This window comes from Dermacentor variabilis, unplaced genomic scaffold (assembly GCF_050947875.1).
Source record: "Dermacentor variabilis isolate Ectoservices unplaced genomic scaffold, ASM5094787v1 scaffold_16, whole genome shotgun sequence".
NCBI lineage: Eukaryota > Metazoa > Arthropoda > Arachnida > Ixodida > Ixodidae > Dermacentor > Dermacentor variabilis.
In genome coordinates this window covers 2,779,892-2,804,900 of record NW_027460324.1, presented here as the reverse complement: position 1 = coordinate 2,804,900, position 25,009 = coordinate 2,779,892, and the positions used below count along the sequence as shown (strand labels likewise).

General features: G+C 46.9%; 2 protein-coding genes across 5 annotated transcripts in view; one reads left to right on the top strand and one right to left on the bottom strand.

Annotated features, from left to right (window-relative positions):
* The first annotated feature begins 76 nt into the window (after nucleotides 1–76).
* LOC142568074 (uncharacterized) lies at nucleotides 77–11,593 on the top strand. The gene is made up of 4 exons (XM_075678169.1): nucleotides 77–282; nucleotides 3,788–3,962; nucleotides 6,260–6,336; nucleotides 11,229–11,593. The coding sequence occupies exons 1-4, from the start codon at nucleotides 79–81 to the stop codon at nucleotides 11,502–11,504; spliced, it is 732 nt and encodes a 243-aa protein (XP_075534284.1). The 5' UTR covers nucleotides 77–78; the 3' UTR covers nucleotides 11,505–11,593.
* Nucleotides 11,594–16,199: 4,606 nt separating this feature from the next.
* LOC142568055 (uncharacterized) overlaps nucleotides 16,200–25,009 on the bottom strand; it is a 403,528-nt gene continuing 394,718 nt past the window's right edge. For all 4 annotated transcript variants that reach the window (XM_075678140.1, XM_075678141.1, XM_075678138.1 and 1 more), the window contains one exon: nucleotides 16,200–16,856. In XM_075678140.1, coding sequence (XP_075534255.1) covers nucleotides 16,597–16,856 — 260 coding nt within the window. In that variant the 3' untranslated portion in view covers nucleotides 16,200–16,596. The remainder of the gene's footprint in view (nucleotides 16,857–25,009) is intronic.

Below are 25,009 nucleotides of genomic sequence, written 5' to 3'. Positions count from 1 at the left end.
TTTGTGTAACCCTGCAGGCAGCAAGCCTGCTTTTGCCACCTGGCCAACAAAATTGATGTTTGCTTTCAGGCAACTGCCATGGCCGAAGGTGAAGATGTGGATTCAATTGCCTCTCACATCTCGGCCATGGCGAAAGAATCTTCAAAGGCCAGGCCAGACATGGCCTACATTGAAGATTCGATGAAGAGGACATTGGCCACCAGAAGAGAGTGGGTGGCGAAAGAGAGCCCGTCTGTTGCGGAGATGCTGGAGAAGTATCCTGTGCTCTCCATCAGCTCCATTGTAAGTTTTTCAATGAATACATCTTGGAATCAAAAATGACAGAAAAATTTCCGGAGGAACTGAGTACTACGCTGTTTTGCTCACGTCGATCCATTTTTGAGATCCTCATTTTGCATAATACTCATGCATTCATGCTAAGTTTATTATTTCATCATGCTTTTTTAATCCTCATTCTGCACTTTAAGTGGCACAAACTATTGAATAGTTATATTGCTGACTGTTTGAAATGCTTATGCTCCCATGATGCATAGAATGGCTTCAATCACAATACAGCAAACTTAACCCTGCAATGCCAAGCATGGTTTGTGTGGTGCGTTGAATTACCAATGCTAAACATGTGGCATTTGAGGCATACAGCAAGTAAGTTACAGGGATTGTACTAAAGCTTACCACCTGTACTTGTTCATGCATTCTAGTGCACTGAGTTTAAGTAAAGCCTTTTAAATTGTTTTCATGTCAGGAATTTTATGTATCAAGTGTGAATTGTACAGTGGTATTATAGGGTTAACCACTGCAGCCTTCTCAAGGTAATACCCTTGTCATATGAGCACCCGCAAACTACTTTTAACTGCGTTGTCTTTATCTCGAGGGAGATGCACTGGATATCTCACCATATCGCCGTCCCGATAGGGGAGTTTAATGGAGCTTTTAGTCTAGGGATATCGGCAATCTCTCGGCGGCTCAAAAGAGTTTTCACATGCCAATACTTGTAACACTGAGAATTCAATTATTGTTTGCATTACAATTAATTCATCTTAAAACTTTTTGTGTGCAAACACACAGGGACGAAAAATAGGAGCAACACAAGGACGAGCGCTCGTCCTTGTGTTGCCCCTATTCTTCGTCCCTGTTTGTTTGCACACAAAGTTTTAAGATGAATCTGTTCCAAGTAGGCCAACTTGCAGTTATGTTACAATTAATGTTGCGTGTGTTTAGAATGTTTATATTTAACTATATAGAAGTTAAAGCCCAATTCAGCAAAAGTTGTGCTCGCTGCTGCACAATACTCTCGGCCTAGGCGACTTAGCGTCACTTTCAGGGTGTTTACATGAATCCGACAGCGTCGGCTTGAGTCGGCTTGTTGGGCTGAAATATGCCTGTAAAATTCATATAAGCACTAGCCGGTTGGGCTGAACAAGCATCGAGTTGGGCTCAGTCAGCCCGACTGCATGGGGTAGCTTGATCCAGCCCAACCTGTTTGCAGCATGCATGTACACGCAGCCTGCACTGAGACTTGCACGGGAACACTGACATTGCAATTTAAGTGCCGGCAGTGGAAATAGCATTAGGACGAGGCCAAGACAAGCACTGTGCAGTACAACCTTATAGCAGCGATAAGACCCACGAAATAGAGCTGTTGGCAGATGGCATCGGGAACCAGAAACCCAGTTCAAACGCATTGATGTTTCAGCTCGACGCTGTGTACGGTCGTTGTCGAGGCTTGCCAAAAGAGAGTTCATCTGAAAGTAGTTGTGTTGGGCTCGATCCACCTGATTTCTGACTCAACTTGCTTGTGTCAGGTTCATGTAAACATAGCCTTTGTCATGCTAGTTGTGCACTGGTTGGCGTGGTCACTAATGACTGACACCGGCAAAGTAGACAAAATAAAAGGAATGCTCACAAGGTCACCGTGTACAATATGTTTAGTTTAATGTACTTTGCAGCAGTTCGGGTGGCAGAATGCAGGGCCTACTTGTCTAGCCTCCAAGGAAAACACATAAGCACAGGGTGGTTAGCATCGCGGTAAGCACTGCTATGTTTAGCGAGTGCACTTTGATTTTAAACGAGGTGTATGTTTTTCACCTCAATATATTGAATAATGTTTTTTATCGAATGAGCGTTAACTATAATAGCTACAAGCATGATTAGAAATTACATTCTTGTACTTGTAGAAAAACCAAACACCATTGAATGCGCCTCTGGCTGCTTCTTTTAAAAACTCGTTATTTCCTGTATGACATGGCCAAAACTTCCTTGAGGCCGAACTCCCTTAGGAAGTTTCGTGCTCTCTCATCCTAAAGGAGTTTGTGGGTGCCTGCGTGATGCAGGTATAAAGCTGCCTTGGTCTGTTAGCCTTCATTTGCACATGAGTGCCTGCTTCTGGCAGAGAGCTGTAGTACTGAAATAATGTCTTCCTCGTGAACCCAAGAAAAGCAATGAAACTTTTAAAAAGGAAAAATAGAGAAAAATCTCCTTGATGCACCAATGAATGAAATAGCTGCAGTACAGATAGATAGAAAGAACAGAATATAGAGATCAAGTAAAAAAGAGGTTTTGGGGGAACGCAAGACATTTCACCTGGAGAAATGAAAACATGTAAATCCAGGTTAGGGATCTTGGCATCTAGTTGTTTCACTCTGAAAGTTTAAACCCCTTATAAGCGATCTTGTGCATGGTGGCGACAAGCAACGTGATCAAGATGGCTGTCATGTCTACTTGAACCCCACGTGAGCACTGACTTTGAGGGATGTTTCCCTGGTGTTGCTGGTATGAGGGCAGGCAGCAAATATGCACAAAGACTGGCATGACGCATGGTGTAATAATTTAACCTGATTTGTTTTGCTGTACAGAGCAGTTTAAAATATTTGGGGAGGTGTTGTAGTAAGCTTTTTATCGTTACATGTATAAAAATTCGGTCGTTTGCTTGTTCCAAGCAAGAACTGATAGTATGTCACTGATGTACATCCTGTTCGGCTTCACGCTATTGGCTAGTTGCTCATAGCACTTATGGGTGACGTGCTATGAATTCGAAATTTCCTGATGAATTTTCAGAACCAAGCAGCAAGAATGAGGAATCTCTTGCACGGCAGCTCATTTCGTCGCTTGTTGCAGCCGTGCACAGAATTGCTTGGCAGGACTATTGGAAGAACATGTCCTGCTGTATTTTTAGTGTGTGAATGTGGCAGATAGTAACCCTGGCATTTAATTTTTTATTTACTCTTTTCCAAAGTAGAAGTCATATTTAAATGTGTCGCTCTTGGTCCCTTTGTAAACTTGAGAAAGGGTTGGTGTTATAGAAGATTGGCAATAAATAGGCAGATTTAGACAGTGTAACAGCATTCCATTCCACAGCAGAAAATGGCAAGAATGTTACAAGGAAGTATAGGTGGAGCCAGATCAGATATGTTGGTTAGCAGTTTCATCTCGCATCTATGGCATTGTGGTGCTAACCTGAAATGTGGCACTGCTATGTCGCACATTGATAAAAAGGTTTAGTTACCATGAATAACTTGCATGTACACTATTACAAGGTCTGAGGGTGGTGTTTCAAAGCCTTTTTACAGATACTTGAGACCCAGCCTCTTCATCTGAATTTTTGTATTTGGTGCATAACTTTGATTGCATACGTATGTGAGCACATCTGCAACTCCCTTATCCATCTTAGTGAAATCATCAACCTGACTACACATCTTGCAGAGGTGCTGCTCTGTGCGATATTGTATGGTAGATGAAGCATGACTACAGAGCTCAATGTCATTAAAGTGCTTTATGAATTTTTTTATAGGTGCAGCTGGAATTCAGGCTGTTAACAAACACTCCCATAATGCCCAAGCTGGAGCAAGTGCTGCAACCTGTTGCCGAAAAAATTATCATGACAGCGAGGAAAAAGCGGCACACAGAAAATATTTTTGAAGAATTTGATGCCCTAATGAATGCTTCCACCGAAGATGCTGCAGGAGGTAATTTTCATTATCACTAAGCCAACATTAGGGCTTCACTCTGTGTTTAGTTTCTGGCGTTGCCATTTCTTTGATTTTATATCTGGATAATTGGATGCTGTATAACAGAATTTATTGGGCAAGTTTTGTTTCCACAGTTCTTTTATGGTGGTGTAAGAACATACATTTCCTTTGGCATTCTCTTAGTGAAAATGCTTGCAGTGGCTGCAAACACACACCAAAGAATGAAAAAAATGGTCTCAATCACTTCAGTCTCGTGCTTGCCTTGAACTGCAAAGCCATCGGTGCAAAAGGGAAGCTATCAGTGGCCATTTCACAGGACCATGAAACGACAGTTGTACTCTCCTTTTAATAGTACGCTGTTGCAGTACTTCTCTTGTAAGTCACCTTGGCCGTGTTTAGTACTCTGTCAGTTATGTCTGATGACACTTTAAACAGTATGTTGGGCGGCACATGAACTACTTGCTTTGAGTGTTGTCTGATGATACTCTGACGGTTGATGCAATTTCCTTTTAATGCAAAGCATTATGTGGAAAGTAGGTAGAAAAATTTCATGTGAAGCCAGACAACCCCTTTGCTACTACAAGATGAGAATGCACAGTTAAAGCCCATTGAATGCACGGTTGATAGCTACCATCCAGAGTACAGTGACAAAGGACCCATTGTCCACGATAACAATAGGCGTGCCTGTGCAAAATATTCTAGAAGTCTGTCCGCCTTTGCGATTTCCCATACGCCATAAGTGGAAAGGACACCCACGTACAGTGGAACCCCGCTCATATGTTTTTCACCGGACCGGGGAAAGAAAACGTAACAGCCGGGAAAACGCAACAGTGAGGAAAGCTCCGACAATGAATGAAAAAAGTGCAGCTTTAACTATAGACAATTTATTTCCACAGAGTGCGCTTAGGACTTAAAAAAGTCTACAATGGTGCCTTGCCGTTTCTTTCGCTCGCTAGAAATTGCCACACGTTTCTCAATAGCCTGGAAGGCCGCATTGCTGTCAGCGTCGCTGTGAGGTGCGACGTACCTGCGGAGGAGGTCCAGAGCCGCGACGGCTTCTCCAAAGCTAGGATTTTGCAGCTCCCCGGCATCATGTGGCTCGTGCGCCTCGTAATCGCCGCGCCACGGCAACGGACGAAGGAATATCCGCGGGAAATTTTGCCCTCTTCGGCGTAATCACGTTAACGTGCTAACGACTGTTTAGTATTGCTGCGGAGCGCGCGTATCCGAGCAGCCCGGTTGCGCGCGGCACGGCATGGTTTCACAAGAAATGTAAACAAGGGAGGAGAGCTGGCCCGATAGGCGGAGCAACGCCATGAGCAACGCCAACTTCCGGCTTCACTTTAGCTTCACACAGAGTGACGTCAGGGCCTCTCCCGAATTTCCTTCCTCCGTGAGTCGGCCCGTCCAAAAACCTTGCGGTGACTGTAATCACTGATGATAGTGAGAGCATTTTTCAGAATGGCCACTTAGTGGCTGCCTCTCGAACTGGCGTGCGGCTTCTTGCAGCCAGTTCTATAGCCAAGCCCGGCCAAAACTAGTCAAAAGCCAGAGTGGCGGTCGGAGCGCATTGCCTACTTTAGCCCAGGCGGGTTCGGGGTGCTAAGTTGCGACGTAACAGCGGGGTTCCTTATACATTGGATCCTATGGAAGCTATGCCGGGACCGGATGAAAACGACGTAGCAGCCAGGATAACGCAGCAGTGAGGAACGTAACTGCGGGGTTCTACTGTACTTAGATGTAGGTGCAAACCTGAGAATAAAACATTGAAGCAGGCAAGATGGGTGCCACAATGTTTCCTGAACTTGTTCTTGAGTTTCCACATTATTTCTGTGCATTACAGTTTTGACAATAGCAGGGATGAACATTCGTGCATAATTTTTTCACATCTGAACATATTAAAGTGGGACCTGACTGCGCCATTTCAAGATGCAGTCAAATTTGAGCTATGTCTCGTATTGCTATCGCACGTGTGGATTTGGTCCTGCTGCTTTCACTGCAGTCACATGCAGAAATTTGTTCACATGTGTTGTCATAAGTCCATGTATACTTTCTCGTTTCACATGTGTCAGGAGCAGGTCCGTGGTAGGCTGTGGCAGTGAATATTGCTTGGCTGGGTGTAGTTACCGTGACTGCCCCACAAAACATCATGAGTCGTGTGCTTTGAAAGGTCTCTATATGCTGACTGCAGTGAATAGTGGCTAAAACAAGGCTTTCAAACTGAAGCAAGCAGCATTCACTTTTAGTTCAACTCTATCTGCTTTTTGAGACAGTGTAATTCATGTCTCTTTCAGAGCTGACGCTCACTGCTGCTCTTTGTGTTCTCCCTACCCTGGTGAAAGAGAGAGTTGATGCATTGACCTGCCATTCTGTAAGTCCATCACCATATAATTTATAGCTTGTAGATTACTGGCCATATGAACTGGAATTATGAGGATGCCCGCTGTATTAAATTTTTACGATCTCTTTCGCATGTAAGTTATCGAAAAGCATTCAACAGTGCACAGCTTACCTAGTTTGTAGAATGCTAGCATGAAGCATGAAATATTGCCTGAAGACAGAAAATCTCTAGCTTTTCACAGGGTTTCATAAACAAGACAGTTGCTAACCTGTGGATAAGTTCGTGGCCTTCCTGCGAGCAGCACTTAAATTGAGCAAGTTCCCTCCAATGTAACAAAAATTAAGCTGTTGACTATTGTTGATATACAATATGCAGATTGTTTCAAGTGTATTTAAGGGGAGACGCTCCTCAAAACAATTTTTAAATATTTGTATTGGAGATATGAAAATTCATCCACTTATAGGGCATTACAAGCACATTTCGAATATGTCATTAGTTTTTTGTGCAGCCGCTATAGTTGAGTTATGTCCTACACAGTGGCAAAGTAGTGTCATATTGTGAGGGCTTTATTGTATAATAAATTTTTGCAAGAAGCTTTGTGCTATAGCTTATTTAACTCTTCGTAGACTGCTAAGTGCCGATATATATTCAAACAGCATCTACAGTTACTGCAACTATGAAAAAAATTCGGACATTTCAACTGACTTTTTCGACAATCACATGAAAATAACCTTGTGCACTTCTAATTGTCTTATAATAACGAAATTTGGCATACATACTCTTGAAGATATGTACAGTGCTGATATTTAAAGGGACCCTGAAACGCTTTTGACGATTTTCTACAAACGTATTGAGTCGTTAGAGTAGGTCCTTCTGATCATTAATTGACACATCTAAGTGCTCCGCGTAAAGCGTGTAATTTATTATAAGGTTTTAAATATGCACATCGCTGCCGATCGCAGCGCACTGCTCGGCGGAATTTTAAGCCGCCCCTACCCATATGACCGAAATCACCCATACGACGTCAGTGGGGCAAGCTATCCGATTGGCTGACAAGGGCGCGTGATCGACAATTTTTCCAACTTTATGGTAAACAAATGATCTTCGTAATAGTTGGAATGTTAGTTAATTTGTTTTTATGAAGAGAAAGTAACATAAAGAGAATACACAAGAATAATTTTTCAGTACACTTAACCACTTCCGGCACACAGCATGTGTCGTCTGCTTGTGTTACAACGTACTCCATTTTGAAGAGAGCTCCGCGGTCAGAGTCGGTCTCAGTCTTTTCGCGAGCACTATGATTCGACTTTGTTGCCTTGTGGACTGCAAACGTAGCGACTGGCAATATGTCAAGCTGCGACATCGTGTCCCTCTGCAAGGCAGCGTACGAGCGAACTGGCTGCTGGGCATCGGACTGCCGCTATCCGATCGGCGCCAGGATTTGCGCGTTTGTGGCCGTCACTTTACACCGGAAGATTACTAACGCAATAGCGTTTCCCGAGTCCGGTATTAGGGAAAACGCAAGCGCAAGGGGACAGAGTCTGGCCGCTTGACTTTGCCGCAACGGGATGAGCCATGAGATGAGCAGAAGGGCAAATGCGAATGGTCTGCATGGTGCAGCCACCTGGTGGCACAGAGCTCAACCATACACAGTAGCAGCAACGAATTGTATTCTTCTTTGCTGCTGGTGTGTATTTTTCGCAGGAGTGTAATCATGAACACGTTGTTTTTATAAATGTTTAAAATGTTTTACACTTGGTTAGAGCAATATTAGCGCTTTGTTTGGCTGGTTAAACGCTGCACCAACAAGTGTATGGACCGTGCAGACCGATCAGGCCGCTCACGTACGTCTACGCTAAAGTTCCTTCATCAGCTTGAGTTTATGCCTACATGCCTACAGTCATTTGCCGAAATGACCAGCTTGCCTGTGGTTACCGGAATACAAGACACGTTCGGCGCTACGACAGAATGCTCGCAACGCACGCTGTTTCGATAGCTCTCGCTTGGGGTCGACGGCCAAGCGGCTAGCGGAGCGGTCTGGCGCGGGCGGGCTCCAAAACAACCGGAAGTGGACGATGTGACGTCGCATCGTGACGTTGAACCAGTGAAGGCGGAGCTTAGCCCCACTCGCTCGGCGAACGAGTTGAGGAGGAAAAGCATGGCTAGGGAGGAGGGTAGCTTCTAATCGCTTGTAGCTCCATTAATACGTAGCGCTTGACTTAAATTGTGGTGCGAATGTTCTCCTTAAGCTGTACCCTACGCGTCTACAAAATTTGTCCGAACCGTTTCAGGGGCCCTTTAATTGAAATTGCAATATCTTCCTGCATTAGTTGCAAAAGTACAAGGTTATGTTTCATAGAAGGGTTATGGTTCGGGCTAGTTTGTTTTCCATTTTAGATTCGGTGGTACGGTGCGAAGCGGGACAGGGGACAGGAAAAACGAGGACAAGTGCTTACTGCCAACTAAAATTGCCTGGTGCAAGGTGTTAATACAAAAACAGATGGAAAACGACAAAAAAATATATATATGTAAAAAACAAAGATGAAAACAATAGAGAAATAAAACATTATGAAGATGCCATCACTGCTCACTGTACGCGCCGCTGCCCTTGTCCAAGAATACCAACTCGCTTCGTGATAAGGCCAGGGATGGCTTGCTTATGCTCAGGCATCCTTCACGTGCCATGCTAGCCAATTCAATGATGATATGATGATGCGCATTCGTTTATCCCTGTCTGTGTGTGAAGATTGCTTCTGTTTTTTCAAACGGAGAGGTACAACTGCATGCGCTACAATGCAGGGCTAAGAAACCTTCATTTCCTATTTGCATGTTCACGCAGACGATCTTTGAGGTACCTGCTTGTCTGACCTAGGTAGCATGCGCCGCATTTCAAGGGGATTCTGTACACAACCCTCTGCACATAATCCACGTAACGGTTGCAAACTTCACACTGGGCTTTGTTTCTTGATAGGGGTGCTTTTTCTTCATGACGACTAAAGCTTGTGTGGGGCAGAAAACAACACATCCACCAACCCACCCACCGATTTTTTAAAGACGATGGCCAATTTGATGCTTGCATGTAATCACCGCAACCTTACGGTCTTTTTCTTTGGACTGCTCTTCCGTGGCCATGGCTTCACTCTTAGGTTTTCTTTTTCTGTGGATTGCCTCAGCTACTGAGACGAGTAATCCGTAAGGATAACCCGATGCTCTCAGGCGTGTAACTTGTGCTTGAAAGTTTGTGGGGGCAGGACCAGTCTAAAGCGTTAGAGAAGCAGCCCTGAACAATAGCCCTCTTTACTAGTTTACCATGTGCTGATAAGAAGGGCAGGAGTGGATTGTGCACACAGGGTTCATATGTCCAGCAAACATGAGAACACGGGCTTGAGGTCAAGGAAGACGGTTCCTTCCGTTTCCTCTACCTCAAGCTCGTGTTCTCTAATGATCATGTTTGCTGGACATATGAACCCTGTGCGCTCGAACCACTCCTGCCCTTCTCATCAGCACACGGTAAACTAATAAAAAGGGCTATTGTTCAAGCCTGCTTCTCTAAAACTGGTCCTGCCGCCACAAAGTAGAAGTTTTCAAGTACAAGTTACACGCCTGAAAGCATTGGGTTATCCTGACGGATTACTCGTCTCAGTAGCTGAGGCAATCCACAGAAAAAGAAAACCTAAGAGTGAAGCCACGGCCACGGTAGAGCAGTCCAAAGAAAAGGACCGTAAGGTTGCGGTGATTACATGCAAGCATCAAATCGGCCATCTTCTTTAAAAAATCGGTGGGCGGGTTGGTGGATGTGTTGTTTTCTGCCCCACACAAGCTTTAGTCGTCATCAAGAAAAAGCACCCCTATCAAGAAACAAAGCCCAGTGTGAAGTTCGCAACCGGTGGATTGTGTGCAGAGGGTTGTGTACAGAATCCCCTTGAAATGCGGCGCATGCTACCTAGGTCAGGCAGGCAGGTACCTCAAAGATCGTCTGCATGAACATGCAAATTATGTTATGAATGGAAAGGAAGGTTTCTTAGCCCTGCATTGTAGCGCATGCGGTTGCACCTCTACGAAAAAACAGAAGCAATATTCACACACAGAGGTGATTGAATGCGCGTCATCATTGAATCGGCTAGCATGGCACATGAATAATGCCTGTGCATAAGCAAGCCATCGCTGGCCTTATCATGAAGCGAGTTGGCATTCTTAGACAAGGCCAGCGCGTACAGTGAGCAATGATGGCATCTTTATAACAGTTTACTTCTCGATTGTTTTCATCTTTATTGTTTGGTTTTTACACAATTTTTTGTTGTTTTCCCCTTTTTTCTACATTACACATTGCACCAGGTAATAAAATTTCAGGTGGCAGTAAGCGCTTGTCCTCATTCTTTCCTGTGTCCCCTGTCCCCCTACGCACCACAGAATCTAAGTTACGTTTCAGGGAACTGAGAAAAAAAAAGTTAGTTGAAATGTTCTAATCTTTTTGCATAGTTCTAGTAATTGCACATGCTGTTTGGCTAGACATCAGCACTTTGAAATCTACAAAGAGCTAAAGAAGCTAAACAATGATTTTTGTGAAAATTTAGTACATAAAGAAGTACCCACAAAGGTGAGTATATTTTGCCATGGTACATCACATAGCTCGAAAACAATAACAGCTACACAAGAAGTAATGACTTATTTGAAATCTGCATAGCGAACTCTTATCATTGGCTGAACTTTGAAACCTCCAGTACAAGTAATAAAAAAAAGTTTCGAGGACGTCTCCCCTTAATTGTCAGTGCGTTGCAAAGCATTAGGTTTGAGACTGGTTTGAACACCCCACAGGTCTTCCTTCCAGGTGGTCTGTTGCTGCTGGTAGCAGCTGCTCTAATAACGAAGCAGCAAGCCTTGTATTACAATCATTGTATTTAAATATGCGTTCTTTCTTGCAGGACCCTGCCAAGGTACATTATGTACCGACGGTGACGTTTGTTGGGAGCCTGTTGACTGCGCAAGAATTCACCGTGCGTCTGGAGGGCATTTCCATTCAAGAAAATACCCTGTTGGAAGCCATGGCGACCCAAATGGCCCTGTACTGGGTGCTAAACATTGCTTTCCAGAAGAAAGCGCAAAGAACTTTTCATCTTTTATGTGAATTACTGGGAGTTCCAAGTGGTCTACGGGCTACACCACTCGTCCGTGTAGCTCACACACTTTTGAGCCAGTGAGCCTCTCATGCCAATGAGAGGCTCTCTTTATAAGTGGTCATAGTCATACTAGTCATAATGCTAGTCAATAAAGTATTTTGGCACTTTTATGGATTGTTTTTGCACAACTGGATATTATTACTGCACTCTACACAACCTGATGAAAAATCAATCCAGGAGTGTTAATGGGGGCCATCACGTTTCTTGAAACATTTTTTGGGTTGCCACTTCGGAGATCTGGTGGTCCCTTGGGGAGCACTCGAAGCTAGCAACCATTGCTTCCTTAGCAAGCATTGTAAAATATATACTGTTGCTCCTTTGAAAGGCATCGTGGAAAAGCAGCTATTGCTCTCTAGGGGAGTATTGCGAAAGAGTAACCGTTGCTCCCTTGAAGAGTATCGGAAGAGAGCATCCGTTGCTTCCTTGAAGAGTATCGGTAGAGGGCAACCGTTGCTCCCTTGAAGAGTATCGGTAGAGGGCAACTGTTGCTCCCTTAAAGAGTATCGGGAGAGGGCAACCGTTGCTCCCTTGAAGAGTATTCGGAAAGGGCAACCGTTGCTCCCTTGAAGAGTATCGGGAGAGAGCTACTGTTGCTCCCTTGAAGAGTATCGGGAGAGAGCATCCATTGCTCCCTTGAAGAGTATCGGGAGAGAGCATCCGTTGCTCCCTTGAAGAGCATCGGGAAAGAGCAACCGTTGCTCCCTTGAAGAGTATCGGGAAAGAGCAACCGTTACTCCCTTGAAGAGTATCGGGAAAGAGCAACCGTTACTCCCTTGAAGAGTATCGGGAAAGAGCAACCGTTGATCCTATGAGGAGCATTGGGCAAGAGCAACCGTTGCTCCCTTGAGGAGCATTGGACAAGAGGAACTGTTGCTCCTGAAGGGAGTAACTTTATGGGGAGTAACAGTTCATCCCGTCACAGTTGCTCCCTAAAGGGAGGAATGGCTGTGGCAGATCAGTTGCTCCCCTAAAGGAGTAACCTCAATACCCCATTTCCTCCTTTTCTTCTTAGAGTGTAGGCATTGCGCGTGTCGGTACCCCGGACTGCGCGAATAAGCGCACCGAGGGTCGACTCCTCGAGCCCGCGGGTAGGAATGTCGCGCGTCGACACCTCGGACTGCGCGAACAAGCGCGTCGAGTGTCGACTCCTCGAGCCCGCGGCTAGGAATTTCGCGCGTCGGCACCTCGGACTGCGCGAATCCGCGCATCGATGGTTGACTCCTCGAGCCCGCGGCTAGGAATTTCGCGTATCGACACCTCGGACTGCGCGAATAAGCGCATCCAGGGTTGACTCCTCGAGCCCGCGGCTAGGCATTTCGCGCGTGGGCACCTCGGACTGCGCGAATAAGCGCATCGAGGGTCGACTCCTCGAGCCCGCGGCTTGGCATTTTGCGCGTCGGCACCTCGGACTGCGCGAATAAGCGTATCGAGGGTCGACTGCTCCAGCCCGCGGCTAGGAATTTCGCGTGTCGGCACCTGAGACTGTGCGAATAAGCGCATGGAGGGTCGACTCTTCGAGCCCGCTGCTAGGAATTTCGCGTATCGACACCTCGGACTGCGCGAATAAGCGCATCGAGGGTCGACTCCTCCAGCCCGGGGCTAGGCATTTCGCGCGTCGGCACCTCGGACTCCGCGAATAAGCGCATCAAGGGTCGACTCCTCGAGCCCGCGGCTAGGAATTTGGCGTGTCGACACCTCGGACTGTGCGAATAAGCACATCGAGGGTCGACTCCTCGAGCTCGCGGCTAGGCATTGCGCGCGTCGGTACCCCGGACTGCGCGAATAAGCGCACCGAGGGTCGACTCCTCGAGCCCGCGGCTAGGAATTTCGCGTATCGACACCTCGGACTACGCGAACAAGTGCATCGAGTGTCGACTCCTCGAGCTCGCGGCTAGGAATTTCGCGTGTCGATACCTCGGACTGCGCGAATAAGCGCATCTAGGGTTGACTCCTCGAGCCCGCGGCTAGGCATTTCGCGCGTCGGCACCTCGGACTGCGCGAATAAGCGCATCGAGGGTCGACTCCTCGAGCCCGCGGCTAGGAATTTCGCGTATCGACACCTCGGACTACGCGAACAAGTGCATCGAGTGTCGACTCCTCGAGCCCGCGGCTAGGAATTTCGCGTGTCGACACCTCGGACTGCGCGCATCGAGGGTCGACTCCTCGAGCCCGCGGCTAGGCATTTTGCGCGTCGGCACCTCGGACTGCGCGAATAAGCGTATCGAGGGTCGACTGCTCCAGCCCGCGGCTAGGAATTTCGCGTGTCGACAGCTCGGACTGCGCGAATAAGCGCATCCAGGGTTGACTCCTCGAGCTCGCGGCTAGGCATTTCGCGCGTGGGCACCTCGGACTGCGCGAAAAAGCGCATCGAGGGTCGACTCCTCGAGCCCACCATAGCTTGGTCATGCATCGTGGGTGAGTAAAAATGTAATATGCGTGAATGGAAACATTTTATGAAGATTTTACTTTGAGAACGCGTTATGTAGCCATATCCACGTTTTAGACGAAGCCTCTCACAACACCAGCCAACACGAGCCTCGTAGGCACATATACCGTCATTCCCATGGCGGCACGGTGCCCCCTTAAGAAACTCCCATAGACGGTGGCGCCAGATTACCCTCTAGGTGTTATAGGGAGAAACTCTATGCTTTTAGCTGAGGTATGTATGGATGGATGTTATGAGCGTCTCTTTCGAACGGGGCGGTGGGTTGTGCCACCAAGCTCTTGTTATTGTACCGCCAATGTCCTACCTAGGTTAAAAAAGAGAAAAAAAAAGAAAGTGATGAATTTCCATAACCAAATTTTCTGACCCCCTACTGTGAAGTTTGTTTTTGTAAGTCTCCTTTTTGTTGTTTCCTTACTTTTGTTCCACCATTCCAATCGCAGCTTACTAATTTCTATTGCGGAGGTGTCTACTTTCGCCCTGCTCTCGCTGAACCCAAGAGCTTAAAGGAGGCCAGCGATTCCTAAATCGACCGCTGGGCAGATATCTTCACATTCTAATAAAACATGCTCTATCGTTTCCCTAGTTTTACTGCAGCAATCACATGCTTCTTGATTCTTATATCTCGCTCTACAGGTGCACGTTCTAAGGCATCCTGATCTCGCTTAGAGAGAGAGAGAGACTTCATGTAGTCGCCTGCAGAACGACACCATGACTAAATGGCGCCGTGACGCGGGCCCTGACGTCTTCTCAGCGGGTGGTCTCTACTCAACTCCAGCGCGTGTTACTCCCGCGGTTGGTCGCCCTGTGGGGCAACGTTCCGTCGGTTTCGCTCGGCCTTTGTCTTTCAAGAGCCGCCGAGACCTGCTGGACGGCCCAGGTTTGGCTTTCGTGGTCGTAGCATTCCGCCGCAGCCGCGAGTCGCGGAGGAATCGTTGTACTTGTCGAAGCCTCATTGGGGAACTTGGTGCAATCCCATAGGATGTGCGTCAGGGTGGCCCTCTCCCGCTGGCACACATCACTCGACAAGTAACGAGCTTCCCTTTGAGTTAACATGAATTGGTTCTTTCCTGATTGTTTTTTTTTCCTTTTAAGAAGCTACTCATGGCAGGTTTTTTTGCCATTGGCACCACCCATGACATTACTTCAGCCTTGCTGACTTTGCGCTTGACGTTCTTTGTTGCTCATCCTACAGGCCCCATACTTGCTGGTAAGCTTCCGAGTTCTTTTCCTCCACTGTGAACAATGTTTTTTTCTGTATTTCCTTGGGTAAAAGCGCCCGTAGCAGTGCCGAGAAATTTCATCGCTCATCACGCCTCTCCTTCATACGGTGCAGATACACCGCCCGTCACAGTGCCCCCTTCTAGCCACCATATGTGCGTGCCTCCCTGTTTCTTGCTTACATGGGATCTAGCGGCCGTAAAATGCTTCGTGTGATCGCACTTTGGCGATGTACTTAACGTTGGTGCCGAAAGATGTTTTCTGCAAAGATATGAAGTGGTGAAAAATTATACCCAACTGTGTTGTCATTTTTATGTTCTCGATCGCAAACGTTGGTGCCGGGAAATCGTACGTAATGGGATCGCATCAATTTGATTCTACTGTGTATTGACCACTTGCTTACAAAATGTGGGCAGCGTTCATTAGTCTTTTTAAAACTTGCATTATTATAATTTACGAAAGAGAAGTTTGGAGCAAAATCTGGTTTGATGATATTTACAGAATCTTTGTTTGGCATGCAAACAGGCATTAAGTTTTACCTCAAAACGAAGGACCCTGTTATAAGTGGCTATGCGTGGATCTCAAGGAATTTTTCCTGCAGCATGATATATTCTCATAAAGCACAAGTGTTTTAACAATGGGATTAGTGTGTGTGCTGGCAATAAATGGTCCTTTTGCCTTACCTTGCGGGCAAACCTTGTAGGCCTCACTTCCTTGCAGTGCAGCAGCTGTAGTGGAAAACTATTCAGTAAGCTGCCCGCATGTTCATACAAAGCTGTAATGCAAATTAGGAAGGCAGCTTCCAGAGATGCTGCAGGAATGTGCTTATATACATAATAGCTGTGAAATCATACTTGCACTTGGCAATTGCATTTATGTTTTCTTATTCAGGAACGAAAGGCACCAGAACACTGTCTGAAGTAACTTTTTTAAAAACACTATTTGCACAGCGTACCCTGCAAGAAGGTTGCTTGCAGTGAAGAAATGGCGTGTGAGCCACTGTGAGAGCCTCGCGCACGATTGGGGGCAAGAATTTGCATACAAAAATGCTGTAAAATGTTATAAAAGTTTATTTCACACAAAGAAGCACCTGTCCACATGGTATGTAAACATTTACAACATTTCTGGTCTAAAAAGTTATAAGCATAGATGATAAACATTCTAGTATTGCAGACACATTTTTTCGTTTTATTATGGCACAAATACACTAAGAAATCCATACGATGTGCAGCGCACCATGCTACGCAATGCAAGTGATGCTGTAAGGTACTTCCGAGTAGAAATCTATGGTGCAGTAAGAAATGATGGATGTTAGGATTACGGAATATTGAATGTGCTTCTAATGTCCTCGAACATCTCTTGACACATGGACTTAAAGTAGGATGAAAACTGGCACATGTAAAATGGTATTCACATTAAGTGGAATAAAATGCTATACACTACAGACTCTCAGTCTTTGTAATTGAGACTGAGACAAGCTCTTTTGTACGAAGCCAGTGTTAAAAATTTACTGTGATTTAGGAAAGGGTTAAAGTAATTAAATGTTCTTGGCCCGCAGAGCTTCCACGACCACATCGTGCGCACGTGACCTGTGCCGCAACAGGCTCTGGATCTCCAGTGCAAAAGGTGTGAGGTCCGGCAGAGTCGAGCAGCTGGGAATGTTGAGGAGGGTCGAGAAGAGGCGATTCCACAGGTCCTGTTGCCAGTACCTGCAATAACATGTTGCTCACTGCATTACACACTACAAGTGTGCAAGACAATGGGGACTTCCAGTTGAAATAGATCCAAGTAAATTCAGGAGCAGCAATACGCATATCCCTACAGTGCCCCTACAACACAATTTATGGAGTATGTACATAGACAGATATATAAAATGATACACACTCACGAGAGAACTAGAGCTGAAATGCATGCCAGATTTTTTTGCCTCCAGCAATGTGACAAGCAAAGTAAGCTTTGAAGAGAAAAAAAGGCATACACCAACCGATAACTCGGGCACGACAGTGACGACCTAGAAATCCAAGTAACCAACAGGTCAAAATATAAGATTTGCCAGAAAATGCAGACTTTATTCCACAAGTGGCCAAAAAGATTTAGCAGACACAACCGTAGTTGATGACTACATATTCAATGTATTGACATCTACATATTCAGGTTTTCTTTTTTCGTTTACCCGATAATACGACAATTTTTGCGGACCTTTCGTGTAAGAAAATTTGTCGTGACTCTTTGCATAACAGGTCAAATTTCAATTGCACAAAATTTCAATATAATGAAGCAGACTGCCCATTTTACCAATTTCGTTATATTGTGAAACATTAATATCGGTGAGTAACGGTTTAGGTTTAATGGTTACAGCAAGGTTCAACTGTACATAAAGTCTCTGCCTTCAGTTCTTCCACCATTCTGACTTTTTTTCTGAGTTCTGTTTAGCCGTAAAAATAAACATAAAAATTCTTTTTCAACTGCTGGTGCCCTTTGTGATCATCCTAACTTGCTGTTTTGTGGCAGTGTTTCCAAGCTGTGATAAACCAAACTGCATAACGGTACGCCTTGCTTGCTTCTGCATGTGTGCAGAAGAATATGCAGATTTAACACATTACGTATTCGTAAATAAGTAGATTCAAACCCAGCTATAATGACCCAAGTGCAGTGACTTCTGTGGTATAGTGCCTCCCCCTACCAGATCTCCGTGTTATCATACATTTGTGTCGTAGTAGTCTAGCTAGATGGCGCACCCCCTTCTGTCATGCGACGAGCTTGGACCAATCAGGAGGTGTCATCTGGCGTGTGAAGTCCTTTTTAGTAATAAACGGCCGCGAGCCGGCTCAGTCCTAGTCCGGTTTTCATCAGGAGCAGTTAGCTCCGCGTCTCCCTCTCTGCGTCGGCGCTCGCCGCGCATTCGCTGGGCGCGGGCCCCCACTTACCTGCCGCTGCCGACACATCTTTTGGCGACGAAGATGGGATTCCCGCTGCGGTTCCGACTGAAGCCCAGGGAAACCAACGAGTTTCGTAAGTGAAGCGTCCCTTCCTGTGTCTGCATAGCACGCAAACGCCGCCGACGCACTTGGCGTCGCGAGGATTCCGAGCCTAGGCCGGCCCGACCCCTTTGTTCTTCCTTGCCCCATTCCTGCTGCGAGCTCCGGCTTGCCTCCTGCTCTGTCTCCTGCACGCTACCCGGCATGGCTTCTTTTACAGCGAACCTTCCCGTTTTTCTTGAAGTGCCCGGGCCACCGTTAATTCCATAGTATCGATGGAAAAAAATTTTTCAGGCCCACCTCGAAGCGGCCGGCGGTGGCGACTGGACGGACGCGCGACGAGCGTCAGCGCTCTCGGGCGTGAGGGACAACGAAAGTACTTTGCAGACGAGGAGCAGGAAGCAGCAAGGCAGTTAAGCGGTGCAGCGTCACCGTCAAGCGAAGCAGCAAGGCAGTCGACCGGCGCAGCGTCAACGTCAAGTGATGCGGTCCCGCCAGGGTCAGAGTTCCAGAAACTCTTGCAGCGGCTTGACCGGCTGTTCGCCGCGTCAACAAATGTTCTGGCAGAGAGGCACGAATTCACCAGTCGACGGCAGTTCGAGGGAGGATTCCTGGAATTCGTGACCGCATTAAAGGAAGGCGGTACAGTGCAACTTCGGCACAACCTACAACGAGCGCGTCCGAGACCAAATAATACATGGGGTAGCCAACGTCAGCGTTCGCGAGAAGCTTTAGCTCATGGCGAAACCCTGTCCTTGGACAAGGCAGAAGAAATTGGACGCTCTTTAGAAGCCCTGCATCGAGCGAACCGCGCGTTCGACTCCGAAAAAATACAAAGAATCGAGGCAGCTCAACTTGGCGCTCCGTCGACGAGCCAAGAGGGCCGACTTCTACCGAGAAGCCGCCAGGAGGGCCGGCTTCTTCCGAGAGGCCGCCAGGAGGGCCGGCTTCTTCCGAGAGGCCGCCAGGAGGGCCGGCTTCTTCCGAGAGGCCGCCAGGAGGGCCGGCTTCTTCCGAGAGGCCGCCAGGAGGGCCGGCTTCTTCCGAGAGGCCGCCAGGAGGGCCGGCTTCTTCCGAGAGGCCGCCAGGAGGGCCGGCTTCTTCCGAGAGGCCGCCAGGAGGGCCGGCTTCTTCCGAGAGGCCGCCAGGAGGGCCGGCTTCTTCCGAGAGGCCGCCAGGAGGGCCGGCTTCTTCCGAGAGGCCGCCAGGAGGGCCGGCTTCTTCCGAGAGGCCGCCAGGAGGGCCGGCTTCTTCCGAGAGGCCGCCAGGAGGGCCGGCTTCTTCCGAGAGGCCGCCAGGAGGGCCGACTTCTTCCGAGAAGCCGCCAGGAGGGCCGACTTCTTCCGAGAAGCCGCCAAGATGGTCGACATTTCGCACATGGCTCTTCCGGGAACCGTGGTGCATGCGATCGGTGTGGCAGCAGGAACCATATCGCGTCTTACAGGAATTGTGCAGCAAGAAATCGGCGATGCAACGCCTGCCACACGTTGGGCCATTTCGCTTCGGTATGTGGAAAGATACAAACAGCGGTGCAACACGTCTCTTCCGCAGAGACGCTGTCTTCGTCAACTTCCGCAGGGCAGCCGTCCGCGTCTGTCTTGACGGTAAGCGCTTTTGAAACTAAAAAAGATTTGGAAGTTCCGGTCGTAGTTAACGGCGTCTCTATGCGACTGCTGGTGGATACGGGAGAGTCTGTCATTCATGACGGCCGAAGATTTTAGAAATCACTTTGGTCGACAGCACAGGCTGTCACAAACAACAGTGGACTTGAGAAATTTCTCCAAGCAACGCATCGACATTCAAGGCCTGTTTCAAGCCACTGTCCAGTTTTTCCAAAGGTCATGCTCCGTCACGTTCCACGTAACGACTACAGGAACATCACTGCTGGGTTTAGACGCCATCCAACGCTTGGGCATACAGATCGACGGTACGTCGCTGACATGTCGTCTACCACTGCTTCCTTCAGTACAGAGCCCCACAGGTGTGCCTCCGGGTTTTGATCGCCTCTTCAGTGACGAGTCGGGTCTCAACAACTTTGTGCACCGAATTCATCGGCAGCAAGATGCGAAAGCTGTATCTTCAAAGTTGCGCCGACTACCCCTGGCTCTCCGTGACCAGGTAACAAATGAATTGCGACGTGTCGAGGACTGCGACGTCATCGAGCGCGTCAAGCCTTCTGAGTGAGTGTCTCCACTCGTGGTGGTGCGCAAGAAGGATGGAACCATGCGGCTCTGTGTAGATCTACGGGAACAGGACAGTCTTGTGCCTCAAGTTCAAGAAAGAGTCTTGCAGAAACAGTGGCAGACTAAACAGTACGTAGACAAACGTAGAGGTGCTCAGGCAGCTCGTGTCAAGGTTGGAGACAGCGTCAGAATTAGATTTAACAGGAAAGGATTTTTTAAATACAGTAAACCTCGTACAGTGAAGGCCCAGATAGGACCATCTACTTTTGTACTGATGGGAAGACGTGGCATGTGTCTAAGTTAACCCTAGTGATGAAGGATCCAGCAGGTAGTACATTGTGTACAAGTGATAGACTTCTTGTACTCATATTTAAAGCTGGATAGTCATTCCGATGACTCGTCTGTAGTGACAGCATCTTCTCATAGTTATAAGCATCAGCTAAGTAGTTCGTCTGACTGTATCACTTCCGAGTCTGCACAGTCAGCAGTCGTCTCTGATTCCGTGGGGGAATCGGTAGCCTCCCAGGACTTGTTGGGACGTCGAGAGGAGCTTTCTGGGCAGCCCTCTCCAGCTTTGAGCGACAACCACATTCAATTGTCCAAACAGGGGGAGGGAAATAGTAGTGGGACGACTGGGGCTTCAAAGTCGACCGATACGCGTCGTAACCCCCAAAGGTACGCACGCGTCCTCACCGTGACAGAAAACGGCCTCCGTGGCTTGATTTTGTTTTCTGAGTGTAGAGCGTATTGCCGCCTCAGGCAATTCATGTTTCATTAACACAGGTATAAAATGTGTTCCTTGTTGCGGTGCAGTGAGTCTTGTGCCGTGCTCCTTGTCGGATTTTGTTTTGAGTGACTGCCTGTGTTTTGCTGCCCACGACTGGTACGCGTGTGTGTGAACTTGGGCGGGAACGAACTGAATTTGTCTTTGGACTTAATTGCGCGTCTTGTGTGCGCGTTTCACTGTATGCTTACTTAGTTTTCAGGGGGGGGGATGATGTGGTATAGTGCCTCCCCCTACCAGATCTCCGTGTTATCATACATTTATGTTTCGCAGTAGTCTAGCTAGATGGCGCACCCCCTTCTGTCATGTGACAAGCTTGGACCAATCAGGAGGTGTCATCTGGCGTGTGAAGTCCTTTTTAGTAATAAACGGCCGCGAGCCGGCTCAGTCCTAGTCCGGTTTTCATCAGGAGCAGTTAGCTCCACGTCTCCCTCTCTGCGTCAGCGCTCGCCGCGCGTTCGCTGGGCGCGCGCCCCCACTTGCCTGCCGCTACCGACACAACTTCCAGGTGCAACTTAGTAATGCTTGCGCAAAACATATTCCTGAAAAGAAACTACTTGTTACATAAAGGCGTACATGTAATACCATAAAAAATTTCTTGCAGTGGCTTTTTCTTTATGCACATGCTGCTCTGAGAACTTATGTATTGAGATTACAGTGCACAGTCCACTTAAAAAGCTAACGAAAGAATGAAAAAAATGCAAGAGGCACTTAGTTGTTTTTACATGGACGAAGGCGAAAGCATTGCAACCACCGCACAATGCCTGTGCTCTTTCAGTTGTTGAGTAACTGGTTTAGGGTGTCTACCAAGCCGACATTTCCAAATTCCCTGAGTTTTCGAAGTTTTCCCCGAGTGCTGTTGCGAAATTCCCTGAGTGACACAGAACTTTGTTTTGGGCCATGACAGGCTGACACCATGTCACCCGATGTTGTTAATCTCTAGTAAGCATGCTAAAAAATAAACAACTTAATCCAATTTGAATAGTAAGAAGTATTTTATTCAACAATTTTTTTTTTTAATATTTGGGGTTTTACGTGCCAAAACCACTTTCTGATTATGAGGCACGCCGTAGTGGAGGACTCCGGAAATTTTGACCACCTGGGGTTCTTTAACGTGCACCTAAATCTAAGCACACGAGTGTTTTCGCATTTCGCCCCCATCGAAATGCGGCCGCCGTGGCCGGGATTCGATCCCGCGACCTCGTGCTCAGCAGCCCAACACCATAGCCACTGAGCAACCACGGCGGGTTTTTTATTCAACAAGAAACAGAGTGTCTACGAAGTCGACATTTCCTAATCCCTTGCATTTTCCCGGTTTTCCTTGAGTGCCTTTGCAAAATTTTCTGATTGACACATAAAATGACATGCTGACACCATGCCGCCCGATGCTGTCACTCTCTCGTAAGCATGCTAAAAATTTTTAAAAATACTTAACCGAGTTTGAATAGTAAGGAGTAGTGTTTACTTTATTCAAAAAGAAAACAGAAGGGAGGGCTTAGTAAAATGCACAACGAATAAAATATCTTAAAAGAAACACAATAAAGCCCATTGCAAATAGAGTCAAACATTTCCAACCATGAGCTATTTCTATCGAGTGATAGCAAGCTCACTGGTATGAAGCCCGAACTTTGTCATAAGTGAGATCCTCTCTCAGCAGCTGGATAGTCAATCTGAACTGTCCTGACATACTCCCAGACCCCACACAATGCCTCAGTGTTGCGTTTCACCGCTTTAAAGAGTTTATCTTGGTTTGGATGAGGGGCACTTGCATCTTGGTGTCAGTCAAAACTGTTTTTTTTTAGCTCAAGCTCCTTGAAAAGAAGCGACAGCACACTTCCTCGTTCATCCCTCAATGCATCGGTCCTGTCTCTTCTCGCCCTCCTTCCACTGCGCGTTCGCTCCACGGACCATAAGAAGCATCCTTTTGGATAATCGTAATGCCAACGCCCAATTTTTCGGACACCCATGGGGCCGCGAAAATGTACGAAAAATCGGGCAGTAAAAAAATGTATGCACACCTTTTATTGCCACAAGGGGCTCAAATCACCACAGGAACGTCTGGAAAAATGCCTGAAGGACTGCTAGTACACTTATTAGGCATACCGGTGCTCGTAATGTGACAGGAGACCGCGCGTGCATACTGTGTCCAGTGACACTTGTCCCTTCCCATGCTTAAGCTTCACCGCAACAATTTTTGTATGCTGCACCACGTGACATTGCTGTATTGAAGCGAAGCTAAGCTTCAGGAAACGGCCTTAAGCAATGGGTTGTGCTTTCCGAGCTTCGAAGCCAATCACGAGGATTACAATGCTAACAACGGCGAATTCTTTCAATGAAAACCATACCACCGAAAGACAAGAAGCTTAATAGCGAATGTCAAAGCAGCTAGGCCTAGCGTTGCCGCGGTGGTGGCTACGTGCCAGCGGATCTGCGTGCAAGAGCACCAGTTCGAGGCGGCGAGGTAATCAAAATGGTGGTGGCGGTGGCTTTGATGGCCATTTCGGACCTGCGGTCACGGCAAATAGTTTGGAAAATCGGACGGCGAAGAGCTTTTGCGTCCGAAATCTCAGACGTTGCTATGCATTGACTTTAGGGGCACATGGTGGTGCCGCGAAGTCGTCCAAATTATAGGGCATGTCCCAAAACCCGCCGTCCGAAAAATCTGTCGTTGACCGTACACTGGCGACTCCTCCAGCCGACGACACGGCGCCAAAGACAATTTGTTACGATCCTTCTCTGTTACTCGAAGCCAGCATTAGCACGACTTTCGCTCCCTTTCAATAAAATTATAGCTAATTTTTCCTGATAGCACAAATTCCCTGAGTTTTCACTGAGTATTTCCAGACTGTTCAGAATCCCTAAGAATTACCGATTTTCCCGGTTGGTAGACAACCTAAAGAAATCAAAACGGAGGGATTAGTAAAAAGCAAAGCGAATATATTTGAAAGAAATAGTAAAACTAATTGCCAATCGAGTCAATCATTCTCAAATACGAATAAATAGGAGATGCGTACAGAAACAAATGTTTTCGAATACCCACTTCAGTCACGAATTATGATCAACTGTCAATACATATAGTGTGAAACATGGGTGGTGCTTGAGACTCCACAGAAAGCAAATCAAGGTGATGAAATGGCTCTTTGAGCATTCTACAATGAGTCACTATAGTTAGACTAACTAAATACAGTAGTTGACTATTGTAAAGTCAGTCATGCTACGTTTCTTCATAAAAAGGATTAAATCCGTTGCTCGAATTACATGCACAAGTTATTCATTGACCTTAAGCATTTCAAGAAAGAAAAGAAATAGTTCAAGGTTGCTACCGACATGCCCCATGTCAAGTGTCACGTAAAACACGGTAGTGCCATCACCAAAGTGAAACTATGTAACATACATATCACTCAGAATCAAAATGGAAGTAATTTAGGCTAACAGAATGTTCAATTTGCCCCAAGCTTAATGTTTGTGCTCTAATCCTTGCTACCACTGCACAGAAATGGCAAAAATAGGTTGCGTCCATAAATGTGGACGCCGTGACTGAAGGGGATACAAGCTATTTCTATCAAGTGATAGCAAGCTCATTCGTATGAGGCCCAAACTTTGTCACAAGTGAGATTATCTCTCAGCAGCTGGTTTGTCAACCTCAACTGTCCTGACATACTCTCAGCCCCCGCACAATACCTCGGTGTTGCGTTTCACTGTTTTAAAGAGTTCATTTAGGTTTGTATGAGGGACACCTGCATCTCGGCATCAGCCAACACCGTTTTTTGAGCTCAAGCTCCTTGAAAGAAGCGGCGGCACATTTCCTTTCCTGTTCATTCCTCATTGCGATAATCCTTTCTGTTCTCGTCCTCCTTCCACCATGTGTTCGCCCCACAGACCATTTGAGGCATCCTCTTCGTCAGTTGTACCGTCAA